The following is a 19,211-nucleotide window of genomic DNA, read 5'->3' as shown; positions in this document are numbered from 1 at the left end:
CTATCAACATGTGCAGAACCCTGACCTCTATTGTTATTAATTAGTTGCATTGTGCTGGGCTCTGTGCAAACATAGAACAGTTGATCCCTGCCCCAAACTGCTTACAGTCTTAAGTATAAGGCTTAAGTATAATCTACCACTTTGCCAACATTAGTACACTCTCTGTAGAGCCCTGGGTGATGGGTGCATATTATATCCTATTTTATAGATGGGGAAACCAAGGCCTAGGGAGTTAAATTGACTTCCAGAGCACACTGGAAATCTGTGGCAAAAACTCCTGGCTCTCAGACCAGTGTTGTAGCCACAAAGCCATCTTTCTTCCCTCTTACTAATCTTGTGCAATTGCCCCTAGAGAGCAATATGGTTACTGGTAGGAAGTTGAAATGAAATAACCGTGGCAGTAACCCAAGTCTTATTTTTTTGCTTTGAAACCACATTGAGAGGCATGAGACAAATAACGTTCCAGCTGATTCTTTATAGGAAGGAAGTCTGGATTTCAAAGTACCAGAAAGTAAATGATGCAATTAGGCATCGGGATATTTGAATTTTCCAGTCCAAACAGTATTAGTCCCTCTGAATGATTGTGCTATAATACAGCACAATTACATTAGAGCTGCGCTCGTTACAATGCAAAGTTGAAAAATTAAAGCTTATTTTTAAGTTAAGCATTTGTTCTCCAGTCTCTCTGCCCTGACACCCAGCATGAAGTGGCAGCAGTAGCCAGCACTGCTACTGCTCATACTCCGACCTCAGCCTAGTGTCCCCAGTGCACCAGGCAAAAATGGATTCCATGCAAAACTGCAAGGAGGGGCCTGCTAGCATGGGGACCTTCCAAGTGCCATGGCTGATGTTTGAAAATTCAGCTTGGATGAAATCCTGGCCCCATTGAAATCAATGGCAAAACTTCTAGTGACTTTGGTGGGGCCAGGATTTTATTTTCTTCCTCAGAGTGAAGATCTGTCTAAACTAATCTGGCCTCATTTATTTTAAGTGTTTACATAGTACCAGCCTTCCTCATATTTAGGTACTAAAGGCCAGATTTTAGAGGTATTTAGGCACCTAAAGATGAAGATAGGTCCCTAATGGGATTTTCAAAAGTGCCTAGAAGCTTAGCTACTATTGAAATCAATGGGAGTCAGATAGTTTGGGAGCTTTTGAAAATCCCACTAATCATTAATCTTCATCTTTAGGTGCCCAAATACCTTTAAAATATGGCCCTAAAGTCCTGGCCTCAGTCCATCAGGCTCCACTACTAGATCTGTGGGGATGTCTAGCCATAGTGAGATCTGGAAGGGTGTTTTGCCACCTGCAGCACATCTGAAGTAGTAACTTTTCCAGACACTCAAAGATATCAGCAATGCTCAGATTGTTGCTAGGAATCTAAATAGCAGTGGTCTTGATGTTGTTCAAGAAATATACTGTTTGCATGGCCATGCCCACTCTGTGCAGTTTACGCAACCAGTTAAGTATATAAAGTGGTGTGGTACCCACCTGGATGAGAGTCATGAGCTAAAGGTAATGATCAAGACTGGATGCATTAGTCCTGGAAACTATAAGGACTGATCCAAATAGGCTGATGTTCGTTCTGATCAATTCCCTTTGCTGTTATCCCACCTGTCCTTTCTAAGTTAGTTCATCTGCCCATTGCAGCCTCTCACTGATCCCCAATCTTCTCCAGCCCCCCTCTGTTGATCCCTTTTCTCTACTTTTAAAGCCTATTAATGCAGGAGAGAGGAGAGAATGCTCTGCTGCGCCTTCAGTGCCCATGGGCAAAGCACATTGAAGTCATTTGTCCTCCCACCCCAGGGACGGTGCCAGGTTTTTTGCCGCCCCAAGAAAAAAAAAAAAAGCCGGAGTGTCACCCCTTGAAAAGTGCTGCCCCAAGCACATGCTTGGTTTTAGGGAGTTAAAATAAAGTCATTCCATCACCCCCTGCCCCACCCCCAAGATGTGGCAGCATCCTGGAGATGACAGTCTGTCCTGCCTAAAGCTAAAGCTGCCCTTGCACTCGGGTCACACTTCCCAGCACAGCGGGGCTGGCCCTCAGGCTAACTTCAGCCTCACAGACATGCCCCATGATCTCTGAGGCATGTGCTGAGAAGTTTGAAGTGAGCACCCTCCCAGACCCAACTGAAAGGTGGGTGGGCCACATCACTTTACCAAAGTAGGAGGTCTAGAAGGGGAAACAAAGGGTGCATGTTAAGATGAATCATAGAGAGGCTGTAAGGGGCTTATTAAGAAGTGGGTGACTTTGAAGTCTCCAAGCAAGTGTAGATCCAGTTGAAAAGGCCTGACATTTCAGATGAGCATTAGAAGCTAATCAAAACCAAACTGTACCCCAAAACTGTTCAGGGCTTCCCACCATCAGTTGGGATAATCAAGTCCAGGCACTTCACTGAGACCATAGTTTTAGAAATAGTTTCCACATGTCTTCAATTTTAAACTTCGATAAGTGCCACACATTTGGAGTCCTCCTAGGCATTATGAATTTACTTTTGTTTAAGCCAACAATGCTACTATCCCTTCAAAATATGTTAGTTTTATTGAAACTAATTATTTTCCAGTAGATACTAATGGTTTCCCATGTATCACCAGCTTGAAAACTTTAGGGGGGATGGGAAGGAGCCTACAATACAAACCACATGTTCCTAGGCTCAGGCAGCTCTCCATATAACCAAGCTAGACAACACTTTAATTCGATTATATACCTGTAGATAGACACACGCGACTAAGAGGAGATGAAAACTTTGAAACCAGGCTTCATGCAGTGTTAAGAAATCAAGTTTCAAAGCTGTCCGACATTAATTGTGATATCTGATAGCATCATTTAAAACCACCCTATACCACTGGGTTGGGCGGACTCACGACTTCATATGAAAGGCATTTATTGCCAAGGTGGCATTATTTGAAACCTCCTAGAGCAGCACATTACAAATAAATTGCACCTTGAAAGGTGATTAATAAAGCCTTTTTATGCCATAAGGCTGAATAGGTAAAAGCACATTGAAAACCTTCCCATTTGTGACCTATGGCCTTTTAAAATGAATTAGCACAATATGGAACCAAATCTTTGTGGGGTTGTTAGATGGAGCTTTCCATTTGCACAGTGTTTTGAAAAATACTGCAAATTGCAACCAAATGTGGCTGTACTGCATTTTATTAGAGCTCTTGAGCGCACTAGTAAAGGTCCTGACCTAAACACGGATAAAACAAAAAGATTTACATATGGTTCTTAGGTCGAATGGAAGCATGGCTAAACACATAGGGACAGATCCTCAGCTGGTATAAAGCATTGAGGCTTTGAGTGCTTTAACATGGACACGGATTTTGTGGCTTTTTGTCATTTTAATTGTGTAACCTTAACATTGCAGTCACATGGGTTTTTTCTTGCATGATTTTTATTTTAAATAGAGAATTACTTATGCTGAACAGGGCCAAACCCTTATACTAGCAGTCAGCCTGAGTAAGTAGACTTCTTGTTTTACAGCAGGAAAAAAAATAAAATATTCCACCCTTATTTAAAGTAATACACGAAGTGCGAGCCCAGCCCTCTAGTGGTAGCACGACAGGCTGCCATTAGCAGATCACTGTTTAAGACCAAGTTCCTGATCCAGCAGAGGTTAGAAGCAGAGGCAAAATGCCTTAGTGTTCTATGACAAACAACTCTAAAGCAAGTGGAGTTGCTCTGGATTCATGCTAGTATAACAATTCAGTATTCATCCCAGTGTGCTCAACCCCTAGGGAGAGGGAAGCAGTGCAGGTGGCTTTGTAGCCATTCGATGGCTGTTTCACGAGTAGCGTTTACAGGTTCTGGAGGGAGCAGCATTTAGCACTCATTGAACCAAGAAAGATGATCCCTGCAGTGAGAGACCTTCTGGTGAGGGCAGTAAAAATTAAATGGGGTGTAATGGTCTAGTAGACCAGGCACAAGACTGGGAGACCAGGCTCTGCCACTGACGTGGTGTGTGGCCTTGATGGGGATCTAAGGCATAGAGGGAGAGATTAAGTAACTCACCCATCACATGGGGCTAGGAATACTTGCCCACCCATCTGACATGTTTTGTGGGCTATGATGGTGAAGTGCAATAGAAGTTGAGCCTTATCTGTGGGAGCAGTTGTCAGAATTTAAAGGACTCCTTCACCTTGGACGAAAAAGGAGAATGCCACTTCCATTCCAGCCCCGATAGGAGTCCCCCCCCCACCCCACACACACCTCATGACATGAAACAGCAGCAATTATTCATTCTTTAAAATATATATAATTAATTCACAAACACTGGAACGGCTCCCAGTTTACACCAGCATCACTGGGAGCAGATTCTTGCCTTGTGTTAGACGCCATTCTGAACTGGACTAACTGAGTTACTGAGCTAATCAGGAATTAGTTACGATCCCGGGCTAGCCTGGCCCACGCCGGTAGAGAATTCAGCACTGCTTTTCAGCACTCCCTGTCACCTCATGGCTGATGTTAGGGCAGTGCTGAAGCTTTCAGTGATGCTCTAGGCAAGGGGCAAGAGATGGGAAAGGCTCCACAAAGACCCAACAGCCAGCCCACTCCCACCCTGAAAAGAGGGCCTGACAAACCTGACACTAAGAAGAAAGTTAAATTAGATTAAAATTCAGTCCTTAGCCTCAGTCCATCCCAAAGCGCCCAGGTTAGTTGACTTTCCAGTCGTTCTCTTAAGGTTCCTACAGAACCAACCTATCAGGGCAATATAAGAAATAACAAATGCAGAAGTATCTGTATCCTCATTCTGTTCTCTTGAAGCAAGATGTTACAAGTGAAGCCCTCCTACAAAACAGCTGCGAGGGTACATACCTTTGTACGTAGGTATTGTGTCCATCTTGACATTGGAGGTGTAGTTAGTCTCACGGGGCAAGCAGGGAGGAACTCGACAGATAGGATAGGGGTTGTAGTCTTGTTTATATATTGAGATTAAATCCATGTTCTCGTCACTCTTGACATACTTTTCAGGTGGTTTGAATTTCACTGGCAACACTTCATGAGGTACGTAATCTCTCCTGTGAATAATAAAGGCAATACATCTTACTTGTGTCTTTGTCTGGAGGACTAAGTATATGTTCCTTTTGCTGGATACCCAAAGAAAGTTTGGATAATGCAATAAAGGTGGCTAATGCAATACACAAGACTTTCACATGTAGAAAGCTGGCAGTACTCCTGTAATTACCGTATGTGTGAAACAGGAGCATGGACTCCTTCAAGTGGGCCAAGTTCTTCCTTGTTGGAACTCAGTGGCTTTACACAGAGTTAATTATGGACTTCAATGAAGTTAGACCAAGAAAGAATCTAGCCAATGAGTTTTGTGGACTCATTCTAATCTGTGCACATCACAAAGCCCACCACACTATTCGGAGGCCCATGTTACAGGTAAGGTCCACGTTGGTGGAACAGGTGGCATGTTTCTCTTAAGGACTGAGCTGGGCCAGCGCTTGTAATAGGCATGGCCTGAGACAACACCATCACTCCATAATATTCATGAGCAATAATTTCTTTAAAGCTGGAATTTTTCAAAGGTGCCTAAATGAATGAGGTGCCCAAATACCATTGACATTCAATGTGAGTTGGGCACCTAGCTCCCATAGGCTCCTTTTAAAAGCCCAAAGTATTTCAGCCCCATGACTATTTTGGGACACATGCAAGACCCCCCTCTGTGCAGGGGAAATGGCAGGTATCCTCTGACCATGCATTCCACAGCAGCCCAGCCAACGAAGGGGCTGCTGCATTTCTGGATGGGGCACTATTAATGAAAAAGATGTTAACCATTTCCTCAACTGGTGTTTTTCTGTTCTCAGTGTGGATCAACTTCTACTGTGTGTATCGTTATATATAAAAAAAAACACCACACAACACATTGATGCAATATCTTTATATTGTGACAAAGTTCCTCCTCTATCTTGGTGGGTCCTGCACTTATTGGCAGATTTTCTTGCCTCAGAGATTCACCATGTGGGTTGGGGAACAGCCCAGAGACCTTCCCCTCTGGAAGAGCCCCCAGTCCAGGTCAATTGGGAAGTTTGGGGGGAACCCAGGCCCACCCTCTACTCCAGGCTCCAGCCCAGGGGCCTGCAGCTGTCTATAGTGCCTCCTGTAACAGCTGCATGACAGCTACAACTCTCTGGGCTACTTCCCCATGGCCTCCTCCAAACACCTTCCTCCTGGTCTCTGATAACACTTGTGCTCCTCAGTCCTCCAGCAGCACTCCCTCCCAGCTCCTCATACTCACGCCACAAACTGAAGTGAGCTCCTTTTTAAAACCCAGGTGCCCTGATTAGCCTGCCTTAATTGATTCTAGCAGCTTCTTCTTAATTGGCTCCAGGTGTCCTAATTAGCCTGCCTGCCTTAACTGGTTCTAGCAGGTTCCTGATTACTCTAGTGCAGCCCCTGCTCTGGTCACTCAGGAAACAGAAAACTGCTCATCCAGTGACCAGTATATTTGCCCTCTACCCAGACTCCTGTACCCCACTGGTCTGGGTCTGTCCCAATATATAAAGTTTTACTGGAGGAAGGTAACAATTTAAACAGCCAGAGACCAGTGCTTGATGACCGATGTATTGTATTTTTGTTAACATGGTCCTATGTCATGCTGTACCATGTGGTACGGGGTACCACAGCCACTTTGCACCAAACCACCAGCCCAAAAGCTACAGTAACTGTCACCTGAAGGATCTTTCCAACATCAGACAACATAGCAACAACTGTGCCACTACACCTTGTTGCTGGTGGAGGGAGCACAGCAGGGGCGTCTCTGTATCCTGTTGCTCCCTAGCAGCTGTATCTGCCCCTGGGGTCACTGGCCAGGGAACTAAATCAGCACAACAGCTGTCCCGGTATTGAGACAGCACACCCCACCTTGAGTGGCGCTCTGTGTAGTAAGGATCTAGGCCTTTAGCTTTTGCAGATTATACAAAAGTCACCAAATCTAACCAGAGGACTGAGAATTTGGAATAGGAAAACGGAATTTCAGATGGAAATTTACATTTCCACTAGACTAACAAAGAGATACCATGATTGAAAGCCCTGAGTGGCTCCTGCACGTGGAACTTGAGTCCGGCATTTGTATGAGCTCTGGACAAGTGGTCCACGTCCAGCCACTCTTGCTTCAGCAATGAAAGTAACCATGGCTGCACAAATTGCTAATGGGATCTACTGAAAGAGCAGAGGTCGCCTGACCCATCACACACCAGCACATCCCCCTCCAAGAGAGAAGCGGGGCTTGAAAAGTACCCTCCCCGGCAGCTCTTTGGGTCTTGCATTAGATGGAGCACAGATGAGGAAGGGATTATTGATGACAGAGCCTGAGGCCACAGAGTAAGTAACAGCAATATATTCAAACATCAACCAGAGGCCTTCAGCTGAGGAAAGAGAAATCAAATTGCCAGCTGTGTATTGAAAATTCAGAGTCTTGCATTTCAGTAGCATAACACACCACATGCTCCACTAGCAGGGAGCAGGTTTGCTGATTAATTTAGGGGGAAGTCAGGAAGGGGCACAGTTAAACCCAAGGTCTTGTATTTAAATTTCACAATCTGAACAGCAGCACAGCTACGATTCAAAAATGGTTCAGCATTGCATGGCATGGTACTCTGTGTGTATCTCATTTTCCCCATCATCATTAAAAACACATGGCCACTTATTGTATGTACGGTTTAGCACCTAGAAGCCCCACTCTTGGACCAGGCCCCTGTTGTGCTAGGTACTGTATAAAAAGATAGTCCCTGATCCAATGAGCTTAGGCCTGCCAGCCTTACTCAGTTCTTTTTCATGCAGAATTCCTGTTGACTTCCCAGGGAGTCTGCCCAATGCTGCAAGTGAGTAAAACTAGGGTGAAAGCCAAGAGCCCAGACATGCTCTCTCAGAAGATCACATTTCCCCATCCTGGAAGGGTCAGCTGCCTTCACAGCAGCAGCTCACCCCAAACTCTGGCTCCCTACATTATTCCCCAATGCCCCCCCCCCAGCAAAGTTACACAGCCCCAGTATGGAGCACATAACTAACTGTTCTCCTCAGGCGCTCCTTGAGGGAAGCAATGCTTATTCCCCACCCCCACATTCATTCTCTCACCCTCCCTCCCTTTCACTGTTTCTTACTTGAAAGTTGTCATTCCTTCCACAGCCACTGGCTGCTTCTGGTATTCTGCCTTGGGCTTGAACGAGTCTCTGGGATGGGCGTAGGGATACAGGGGGTATTGCTCCACGTACTCCGACAGGAAGCATGGCTTCTCGCTCTTCTCATAGATCCTGGTGGGAAGATGTGGGCAATGGTGGCGCCTGTGCAAGAGAGTAGCATGGACGTTATCGACTGAGCTTCAGAAAGGAGCAGAGATGTTGGTGCAGGGCTTCAGCAGCACTGGTTACAAATCACCCACCATCACAAGTAACTAATTACAACTAACTATAGGCATTATGAAGCATCAGGCAAAGTTCTGGCCTGTGAAAATAGTGACACCCCTCCCTTGGTTACAATAGCCTGCACTAATGACAACCTATAAAAAAACACCAGCCTTAGGTTAGAACAGCGAGTTTGCTCAAGGTTAACTGATCCTAGATTTAGCTAAATACACCCTACTGTGCCAGACTGGGCACTCCATTTAACACCCTTTTGCTCAGTTGTTCTGATTAAGAATTGGAGTCTCCACAACCTGCACCTTGTGCAATTGTCCAAAGCTATGCAAAGTGTTTGTGAAGTACTACCAGGTCAGCACTCACCTCTGTGTGGCATTTCACACTCACATCACACCAGCACTAAATGGCTATGCAAGTGCAAGACAAGGGAGAATCCAGCCCTAACAGCATAAACCTGCTCCCGTTTCCATTGCCGTCAATAGGAACAGAAGCAAAGGGACTCGATCCCGCAAGGCACTGAGTGCTCTCGATTCCCACTGACACTTGGTAGCTATGTCTTCTGAAACCCCGAAGGCCTGTCAGGTTGTGAAACACTCTATTACAATCTACTGCCAAATGGCATATTTACAGTGCTTTACTTCCTTTTAAACTTATTTACAAACCGCACTCGCATCTAGCACATTTAAAACCATCTCTTTGGCTCTCAACACATCTTGCATTGGCAAAGTAGCATAATGCCTGGAAACATCTGCATACCTCTGGATTTTCAAGTTGATGCAGGTCATAAGCCAGCATTGTAAACAATAAACCTTTCAGTATGGATCCCTGAGGTACACTCTGCACAAGCTTAAAAAATTCTGAAATCTGGTGCTGAGCTAAACAAACATTCTCTTTCAGATTAAGCAAATCAAAACCAAAGTCAAGGTCACTCCGTTTTTCATTGACAGTAAGTCAGGAGCTTTATGGAAATCATCAAATAATATACTCATTTCAAAACCATTAGCCAAAGTTTGATTGATGCTATCTGTAATTTTAAAGAGGTTCCCTCTACTTAAAAAAAACACTCTTCTGTCTGGAAAGTTTTTACATACTATGGTTCCAAATAACCCCTGAAATCACTTCAAAAGAAATTGGCGGGGGGTGATATTTTCTTTGTGCATTTGACAGCGCTTTGTGTATAGTCAGTTTCACTGTATGGTTAGTTACTCAGTTTCTCTTGTTTATGTGGCTCTTTCACATTGCAGCAAAGGAGAGACTGTCCCATACAAAATGTGACTGTAGCCCTTCTCCCCCCAGCCCCAAAGGGACTTGGAGGTAGGTATAGAAAGGAGCTACTTTTAACTTGTCTTTTGAAATTGACGGGATTTCAAGTTATTTGTAGTAATTATCGTTGCTGTTACAGGAGCATCCAGGAATCTCAGTCAAGGATCCCCTTTGTGCTAGGTGCTGTACAAACAAAACACAAAGACGACAGGCCCAGCCCTGAAGAGAGGGTTACAAATCTAGGTGGCAGTGATCCTTTAAGGAAGGATCTAAAACCAGATTCAGAATAGTTATTATGAAAGACTTAATTGGTAAATTGTAATAATATTTCTCTAGACAACACTAGAAATAATGAAATGGTGTTGATTAGAACAAGTAAGTTTAATGGCTCATTTGTGGCTTTAAGCCAGGGCTTGAGGCAGACACATCTCTTTGGGAGTGCTGGAAAGTGCATGAAGGGAATAACTATTGCTACACCTTGTTCCAAGCATCAGTGTTCACAAGCCAGTATGGGAAAGAGGCGTGTTGTCTCAGATAGGCTCCTGACCAGGTCCTCAGTGACCAGTTTATGCCCTGAAACATGGGGATTTATATTCTTCTGTTTTTCTAACTCAACTTCCTGTTGATGTCGATGTGCGTTTTGCTGAGTAAAGACTTCAGGAATGGGCCAACAGGGATTACAGCTAGAAAAGACCTGTGGTTTTATGTCTAGTGCATCATCCCTGCCAGTGTGTGATTATTCCCTTCTGTATGTTCTCCAGTGCTCTAGCCAGTCTCCTTTCAAGTTATTCAAATAATGGGGCTTCCATACTTAATAAAGTAGCTGTTAAATCAAATGTTTGTCTATCTAGCATCAGTCAATGTCTGATTACCCAGAGTTACAGAGGTAGCCGCTGATCTATGTATGGGGTCACATAGAATTATTTTCCAAACTGCAGGTCACAAGGGAAGGACAGACTCTGCGCTCAGATAAAATTCAGCCTTTGCTTGACAAGCCAATTTTCTACTCTGGCGATGAATCTTTCCATGAAACCGTAAATCAGAAAGAGCCCCAGTAGATTCATCTTTGCCTTGGAGAGGCTTTAGGGCTTGGATGGATGGTGGAATGAAGGAGATCATCCCAGTTTGTTACCATGTTCGAAGAGTTAAGTTTAAACTGGCAATTTCAAAAGAGCCTAAGAGAGGTAGGACCCATCTCCTAATGAAAGGCTAGTGAAAACAGACCTCTCCCCATTCAAGGTCAACTCTTAGGTGCCTTTGAAAATCCCAGATTTTATTCAGCTGGAAAGAGGACAAAAAGGAAAATAAGGGGCAAATCTTCCCCCCAATCCTAACCCAACTTGGCCTTGGTGCAGCGTGTTTCGAGGGGATGGCGAAAACACTTAATCCTCCCAAACAAGAGGCCACTCAGAAGCGACAGACAGACAGTGACCTCTGATGCAGTCTCATAGCATCCCCAGCAATTCCTCCTTAGCCCTCCAGGGGAGGAAATGGACACTGGATCCTTCCAGCCTCAAATGTGCTTGTCTCATACCTGACCCTAAGCTCCTTTCCTTCCTCTGCGGACTGGACACGGTGAACTCCTGCTGAGTTCAGCTTTGCAGTGAGCAAGGAGTGATTGAGGCCCTCATATCCAGCCAGTTACAGTGGAACCACACTGAATCCACTCTTATTTACTACTCAGACTATGGAGAAAACATCTATCCTGCAAAAAACTGGAGGCATTCGGAGCAGGATGGACACCTCATGCCCAGTTTGTCATTGCCCTTCACTGTGACCAGTCTTTTATACCAGAGCAAAGAAAGTGCAAAGAGTTCACTTTACACTGGAGTAAGTGGCTGCATGCAATGCAGGGCAACAGTGAACTGGGTCCTAACTTTCTTTGAAGTATGGGGTATGCCACTAAGCTGGAGTAGTGCCTAGCTAATAGGTGCTTTACAAGGAGCACAGATACTTAACACAGAGCTTTACTGGCACTAGCTAAAAATCCATTTGCCCTGTGTATACTGTTGATAGTAGATAAGAAAGATGGGGCCCCTCTGTTGTTCTATATAACAATCTTAATCAAATGTCCTAAAAGGTTGAAGACATTAATTCAAGGAGTGATTTCATTCATTTACTTATTTGGATTTGTAAAAACACAGGAGACAGTCTCGGCTCCTCAGATACTTATAAATCTAAGGAAAAACAGAAACCCATAACATACAATAATGCTAAGTAACCAAGCAGAAGTAAGCCGTACTCCCCACTTTTTCTAAACATCGCCCCCAATAGTCATGCCTCTCTAGTTGCCCTTCTACAAAGCTGTGCTCTGCATTGTGCCTTTTAGTTTCACCTAATAGGTGCCAGATATTCCTGTCCTCTGCACAGCGTGGAAGGGGGCAGCAATTATGCGTGCAAGGCCCTCACTCTGCCTGGAGGTGGAAGCAGCCCCTCCATGTGAACATTGGTTATTTGAGGGGTCTGTTACAAATTGTGTAGAGGTGAGTTTGCCATGCCAACAAAGTGCAGAGCCGTGAAGCTGCAGGTTCTCCTGGCAAGATTACAGGAGACCTAAAATTCACAGCAAAATGCCGCAATGATTAATGCTGCTCAGAGCTCCAGCCTCAGGATTCTCTGACCAGATAGAGCTGAAATTGTTCCATATGACTTCTAGACTCCTTCCTCTACCCTGACCTCACACCTTGCTCACTAGCTGTTCTATCATTGGTTCTCTCCTTCATTCATTTGCTGAACAGAGGGGTCACAGGAATCGGCTCCCCTGAAGACAGTGGTAAGGTAGTGCTTGAGTGATGTGGACCTCAGGAGGGAGATGATCCTTCTAATGGGAAAGGGCCTGGAAATATTCTCAATCTCCTGCAAACAGTCTCATCCCAGGCCCATGGAACTGTGGCAGACCGGGGCAGACATTTATTGTGTTGAGCAGAGCCCAGCGTGGTCTGGAGATGGGCCTGGGTTTAAACCCAGACTCTTCGCCTGCCTCAATATATACACTCAGCCTCTTTCAATTATTTTTTTCATTCTCCAAGCTATACAAGTGTATGTTCTATATTTAATATCAGATTACGAAAACAACACTTGGAGGTGTCTGAAAGTTAGCTGTTGAGTCAAGTGCTTACCCATAATAAATCATCCATGGCAGGGTAGAAAATCTCTAAGTGTTTTGCCCTCTACTTCTTTGCCCAAAATTGTGACGTATGCACACATGTTACTGTAACACTTACAGTATCCCATACACACAATGAGCAGGGGAAAGGATAAACTGGTGGTAATTCACCACTGACGTCTGATAAAATAAGCCACTTTTGCATCGAGAGAGCCTTTCTTAAACAATATTTTAAATGGACGCTACTGTAAATCACAGAGCAAGATACTTAAAAACAAGGAGTAGACCAATACTGAAGCAAACCTTGAGCTCTACTTTACTGTTCCTTTGGGCCTTTAAATATTTATAAAACAATTACACAGTCATTAGGCACTGAAGTCACTGTTATCTGAACATGGTAAGTCGGTATATCAGTGAGAGTTTAATAGTTAATACACCTGGGCAAATGATAGATTACTCATGGATTCTAATTTCTAACCCCTGATTATCCATAAACTGTGACATTTGTTATGCTCCCATGGATGCTTCATAGTCTTGATTCTCCTCTGACGTAAACCAGCACAAATTATACATGACTCCATTGAGTTACACTGGTATAAGTAAGAGGAGAATCAGCCCCTATGTTTTTAATTTCTATTAATAATTAGGAAGCAACAGTAGTACTTCCAGAGAGCTTCCATTGTAAATCTAACTTTGCAGCCCAAAATCCTTCAAGTAATATTGACTTCAAATTTAGTAGGTTAGGTCTGGGCTCGACGTAGAATTTTTTTACAAAACGTGAAGTGGATTGGACAGTTAGGCACAAAAATACCTTGGAGGATATAGGCCCTACACCCATTGTTATCAATGGGAGTTAGGCACCTAAATACCTTTGAGGATGTGGGGCCTTGGCTCCTGAATGGTGGAACCCTAGACAGAGAGATATTCAGTAGTGTTCAAAAAGGCTTTTCATATTTTTTTTTCTGTAAGAAGAGGGATAATGTAGCTATGAGGTACAGGTGTTGACAAGCTTAGGTCAGGACATCAAAGGAGTGCTAGAGACCTAAACTTTCATTTAAGAAAATGTAAATCACTAGCACTTTTCCTTGCAGTGGTACACCTCAAAGTACATCCCAATTGCTGAGGAGATTTGTCATGTAAAAGAAAATCAAACCAAACAACTATAGGCAGTGTCGTGAGGCTAGGGAACGGGGTAGAAGGAAAAAAAGAATTCTAGTTCCACACAAAACCTTGGTGTGGTTAAGGTTGCAGGCCCATATCAGAAATTTGAGCACATTATCTTTCAAGAACATTAAAACTGAAAATGAAGAAGCAGTGTCAGAAACCCAAGAAATGCAGAATTAAGGTTGCAAGTCTCAGACAATGCACATAAATTCCGTAATTGCCTCCAGGGCGGTGCTCTGAGAAAAGAAGAAATACACACTACTCTATCCATCCATAGCTAATATTTTCATTTCATCAGTGACCCCAAAAGACTAGAATTATGCTTTAATCGTAATCATACAGTAGAGGTACCACTTTATGGCCATCTTTACATTAATGCACATTACACATACAATAGTTTTACAAATTCCTGATTAGACAATGCAGGATTGAGACCTATGCGAGGGCAGCCAACTCTCCAAGTGTCATTAGACACAGAGCAAGCAAATTTTATATCTTCTGGCCATGAAATTAGAGCACTTACATGAAAAACCAAATGTCAATCCAAAGAAAGAAAGAGTCCTCACTACTAGAGGCAGATGTGCAGTATTGTTTTGTAATCATAAATCAAAGCTAAAGCACATATTGAAGAAGAGCTGTAGATATAAGATAGTCGTCATCATGTGGTCTCATACAACTGCTTAACTCTGAGCCACATATAGGATGTCTGTAATTTTAGAAGGAAGAAAACAGGTCCCATAGTCACTATTAGGAAAACAAGTGAATGTGTTGCCTACATGAAAGTGGTTAGCACATACATTTTCTTTGTGGGGAAATAAGATACAGAACACAAGGTTTGTACTGATGAATGACCAAGCCACCCTGGGGATGATTTTCAGCTTTCATAGACGTCAATGGAGCAATGGCAGTTTACACCCACTGAGGCTTTGCCCCACATTTTGATTGAGCTAGTTAGGATGCACTAGTGTCCTGGCACTAAACCCATGGGCTGCTTTTTTCATCCTCCTAGGAATGATTTTGAAAGGGCTTGTAAATAACCCTTGTTCTGAAGTTGCTCTGAAACAAGGCTAGAACATCAGTGACTGATCACTTCATGTTTTGTCGCTTGCTCACTACTATCCGTATCTTCTAAATGGCCGAGGTTATGATTCAGTCACCTCGGAGTAATCAACAGCTTTCCCAGGATCTTACTCTCCTGCCAACTCCCATGGATTTCAGCGACCTTAGTCTCCCACTGTAGGGTACAACTAAGGCCCATTAATTTCAGGGACCCCATAAAGGAAGACAGAATCTTGAATTCTTCTTGCCCAGCACCAAAGTGTGGTCTTGACTCTAGGGTTGATGAGTTACAGGGTTTTTTTTTCTTTCTTGGAGCTCTTTGAAGACATAGGGTCAGATTCAGTCCTAGTGTAAGAGAGTGCTACAGCAAAATTTCACCCACTTATGTTAAGGCCAAATTTGGCCTGTGATGCATGATATAAGTGGTTAGTGATAGTACTATGATAGTTTCTTCCCCATGCTAATTTTCCCCCTCCTGTTACTCACACCTTCTTGTCAACTGTTTGAAATGGGCCATCCTGATTATCACTATGTAAGTTTTTTTTTCTCCTGCTGATAATAGCCCACCTTAATTGATTAGTCTCATTAGAGTTGGTATGGCAACCCCCATTTTTTTCATGTTCTCTGTGTGTGTATGTATATATATATATATCTTCCTACTGTATTTTCCACTGCATGCATCTGATGAAGTGGGTTTTAGCCCATGGAAGCTTATGCCCAAATAAATTTGTTAGTCTCTAAGGTGCCACAAGTACTCCTCGTTCTTTTTAGTAAAAATATTGTTTTTCCTTATTCAGAAGTCCAGTTCTGATACCTGTGTTGCCCCTCTGCTGAGTGGGTAGCAGGCCTTGCAGGTCAGCTTCCCAATGGAGTAGAAATCAGTGACATAGAATCTGGATAGACTCTAAGTGTAACTTGCTTTATTTACACATACAAGCCACTCCTAGAAGGGAAGTGGTCAAACAACATGCAGGGCAATTCCTTCTCCTAGGAATCTCAACCTAACGCCAAACACCCAGTGCTTCAAGAATTAACTCTAATAAGAGGCCCAAGCAGAGAGCAATCTCTTCTGCTCACACAGATCCCTCTCTCCCAAAGCCACCTCTACACAAAACTTTGCATAACCAAACATTTAACCAACCCAGCATGTCTTTGCAAGAGTCAGAGCTTGCTCAGCCCATACAAAGAAGAACTTGGGAGGGTGTGTGTAACAACGCCACCAGATGCCACCTGTTATAACAATACTATCTCATGTTTCTACAGCACCTTTCATTCCAAAGGATCCCAAAGCAGTGCACAGGGGAAGGACCGCTGCTCATTGTGCAACATTGGACAAAAAAAGCAAACACAATATTAAGGTGAATAAGAAATAAAATAGAAAATGACACTGGGAATATTGTAACATCATTACATAAGTCAATGATAGGCCCTCACCTGGAATGCTGGGCGGAGTTCTTGCCAGCCCATCTCAAAAAGGATTATCAGAAATACAGAGGGTGCAGAGGTGGACAACAAAATGGCTAGAGACCTGGAGACACTTTCATGCAAAGAGAGATTGAAAAGATCCAGACTCTTTAGTTTAGCAAATAGACAAATAAGAGGGGACATGATAGAGGCATTCAGAACTATGATTGGTGTGTAGGATGGAAGGTAAATAGAATGCTCCTATTTACCCTTTCTCATGATCCAAAAACAAAGGGATGTTTAAAGAATTTGAAAGGTGACAAATTAAATATCTTTTCACACATGTAATTAGCTTGTGGAACTCATTGCTACTAGGCCAGGAGCATTTCTGGATTCCTAAAAGGATGGACATTTGTATGGATAATGAGAAAGATCATCTACTGTTTGATAAAGGGCAATATATATAATGGCGATATACTCACATGCTTCAGGGAATAAGAAAATTCTTTCCCTTTCGGCTGGGGGTTACTTCAAATTGCCCACTGATGCCTCTGGTGCTGGCTGCTATCAGAAGCAGGATACTAGACTAGATGGACCACTGATGTCATCTGGAATGCAATTCCTACCTTCCTAGAAACTCTCAAATCATAAGGGGTAGCGCCTAATAGTGAAGAATCCGCAGCCCATACCTTTTTCTCTCCATCATAACATACCTTCTGTAGTGCAAGGTATTGCAGAAAAGCTTATTTAGACATGGAACAGCATATGTTGCAGCTACTAAGTCATCGCCTGGGTCTTGTGCCATGATGATTTGCCAGCTAAAACATGTGTTATCTGATGGTTAAATAAGCTTCTCTGTAATACCTTGCACTATAGAAGGCACTTCATGAAGTAGGACTAAAGGTATGGATTAAAGATCCTTCACTGTGTGAGCTGATAGTAGTTGAGCACTCTATGAAGCTTTCCTTGTCCTGCACAGAGCACTTCTGGTAATTAAAAGCAGATTGCAAGATGATTACAAGTAGGATTTATGCTCCTTACAAGCTCTGGGCCAAATTCTCTGCTCCATTGACACAGCTCCATTGACTTCAAGAGAGTTTCATCGATTTACACTAGTAAAAAATCTGACCACATATATACAAGATTCGCTTCATTAAGCACTGGAATGCAGTCAACACTGGAGTGAGAGTGAGAGTAGCAACTGAACAGCTCACACCACACAATCGTTTAGGTCAGGAAGGATGGTCTTGTGACCATAGCACTGGATTGGGACTCAAAACATCTGGGTTCAATTCTAATCTATTCTCTGTGACATTGGGGAAGTCCCTCAGTCTTGTTGACCCCCAGCTCCCCATCTGTACAAGGTGGCGAATAACATTTCTCAGATACAGAAGGTTGAGAATAAATTCAGTAATGTTTGTGAGCATCTCATACTAGAGCAATGATGCCATAGAAAAATCTATTAATAATAAACAAAGTGAGGGAGAATATTGTATCCAGCTGAAACTGCAGCAAGAATGTAAGGCAAGCAAAATGTAAGTACCCACATTAGAATTTGGCCAGGACCACTGGGTTACTATTATTAATTAAAACATTTCCGTCTCATTGTCTATAGCTGCACACACAGCTGAGGATAACTTAACAATGGGTGCCATGACTGTTACTAAAGAGCAAAGTCTCATGAATTAACCAGAAGTGGTTCTCACAGCATCCCAAAGCCATTGGTTTTATATTGTATCCAACAGTACAATCTCCCCTACTGCCACCCTAAGTCATTGGTCCAGTGCGGACTCATAGGAAAGAGGTCCACCTGCTGGGTCACCAGCACTGCTTCCTGCAGCAGCTGGGTCTGCCTTGGAGGTTTCTCATTCCAGTACTGGCCAGGCCTCGCCACGTTTATACAAATCTCTGCTTCAGATCAGATGATACCATCCCTAGGACACCACCATAGCAAGTGTGAGAGAGGTAGTAACAAAGGACTGGGGAGCACATTCTAGCACTATAGCAGGAATCTAGTGTCAGGGGCAGACTGCAAACCAACTCACTGAAGTTCAGACTATATTTATAGAAGTCTCCTTTCTCCCAAGCAATGGAGAAACAATCCGAGGTTCAGTCATATGATTATAGATAGATGTTTAGGGAGGAAAAAAACATGCATAATGTGTCAAAATGTATCACATACATACATTGGGTGTGATACCACCACTAGGAAAATGGAAACACATTGTGCATAAAGGCATATGGAAAATAGAATATGCTGGTTTTACAAGGTTTTAAATAAGACTTAAATGCACAATAAAAGGCAACTGTTCCCTCAGGAGAGCAGAAGTTTGAAGTTTCTGTGATTATAACTGTACAAAAGACTTTAATCTGAAACCTTTACAAGGCTAATTGTAATTCACACAAAGCTCAGAAACAGTTTTCTTAGGCCTGGTCTACACTACAAGTTTAGGTCGAATTTAGCAGCATTAAATCGAATTAAGCCTGGACACGTCCACACGACGAAGCCCTTTTTTTCGACTTAAAGGGCCCTTTAAACCGGTTTCTTTACTCCACCTCCGACGAGGGGATTAGTGCTAAAATCGGCCTTTGCGGGTCGGATTTGGGGTAGTCTGGACGGAATTCGAAATTATTGGCCTCCGGGAGCTATCCCACAGTGCTTCATTGTGACTGCTCTGGACAGCACTCTCAACTCAGATGCACTGACCAGGTAAACAGGAAAAGCCCCGCGAACTTTTGAATTTCATTTCCTGTTTGCCCAGCGTGGAGAGCACAGGTGACCACGCAGAGCTCATCAGCACAGGTAACCATGATGGAGTCCCAGGATCGCAAAAGAGCTCCAGCATGCACA

General features: G+C 43.4%; 1 protein-coding gene across 1 annotated transcript in view; it reads right to left on the bottom strand.

Annotated features, from left to right (window-relative positions):
* SAXO1 (stabilizer of axonemal microtubules 1) overlaps window positions 1-19,211 on the bottom strand; it is a 68,625-nt gene that overhangs the window by 1,560 nt on the left and 47,854 nt on the right. Inside the window, exons 2-3 of the mRNA XM_034774880.1 lie at window positions 8,110-8,289; window positions 4,820-5,022 (exon numbers count right to left, since the gene is read on the bottom strand). Of these exons, the coding sequence (XP_034630771.1) occupies window positions 4,820-5,022; window positions 8,110-8,289 (383 nt within the window). The remainder of the gene's footprint in view (window positions 1-4,819; window positions 5,023-8,109; window positions 8,290-19,211) is intronic.

Source organism: Trachemys scripta, chromosome 6 (assembly GCF_013100865.1).
Source record: "Trachemys scripta elegans isolate TJP31775 chromosome 6, CAS_Tse_1.0, whole genome shotgun sequence".
Classification (NCBI taxonomy): Eukaryota; Metazoa; Chordata; order Testudines; family Emydidae; genus Trachemys; species Trachemys scripta.
Note: the sequence above shows the minus strand (reverse complement) of the source record. Positions and strands in the feature narration are given on the sequence as shown.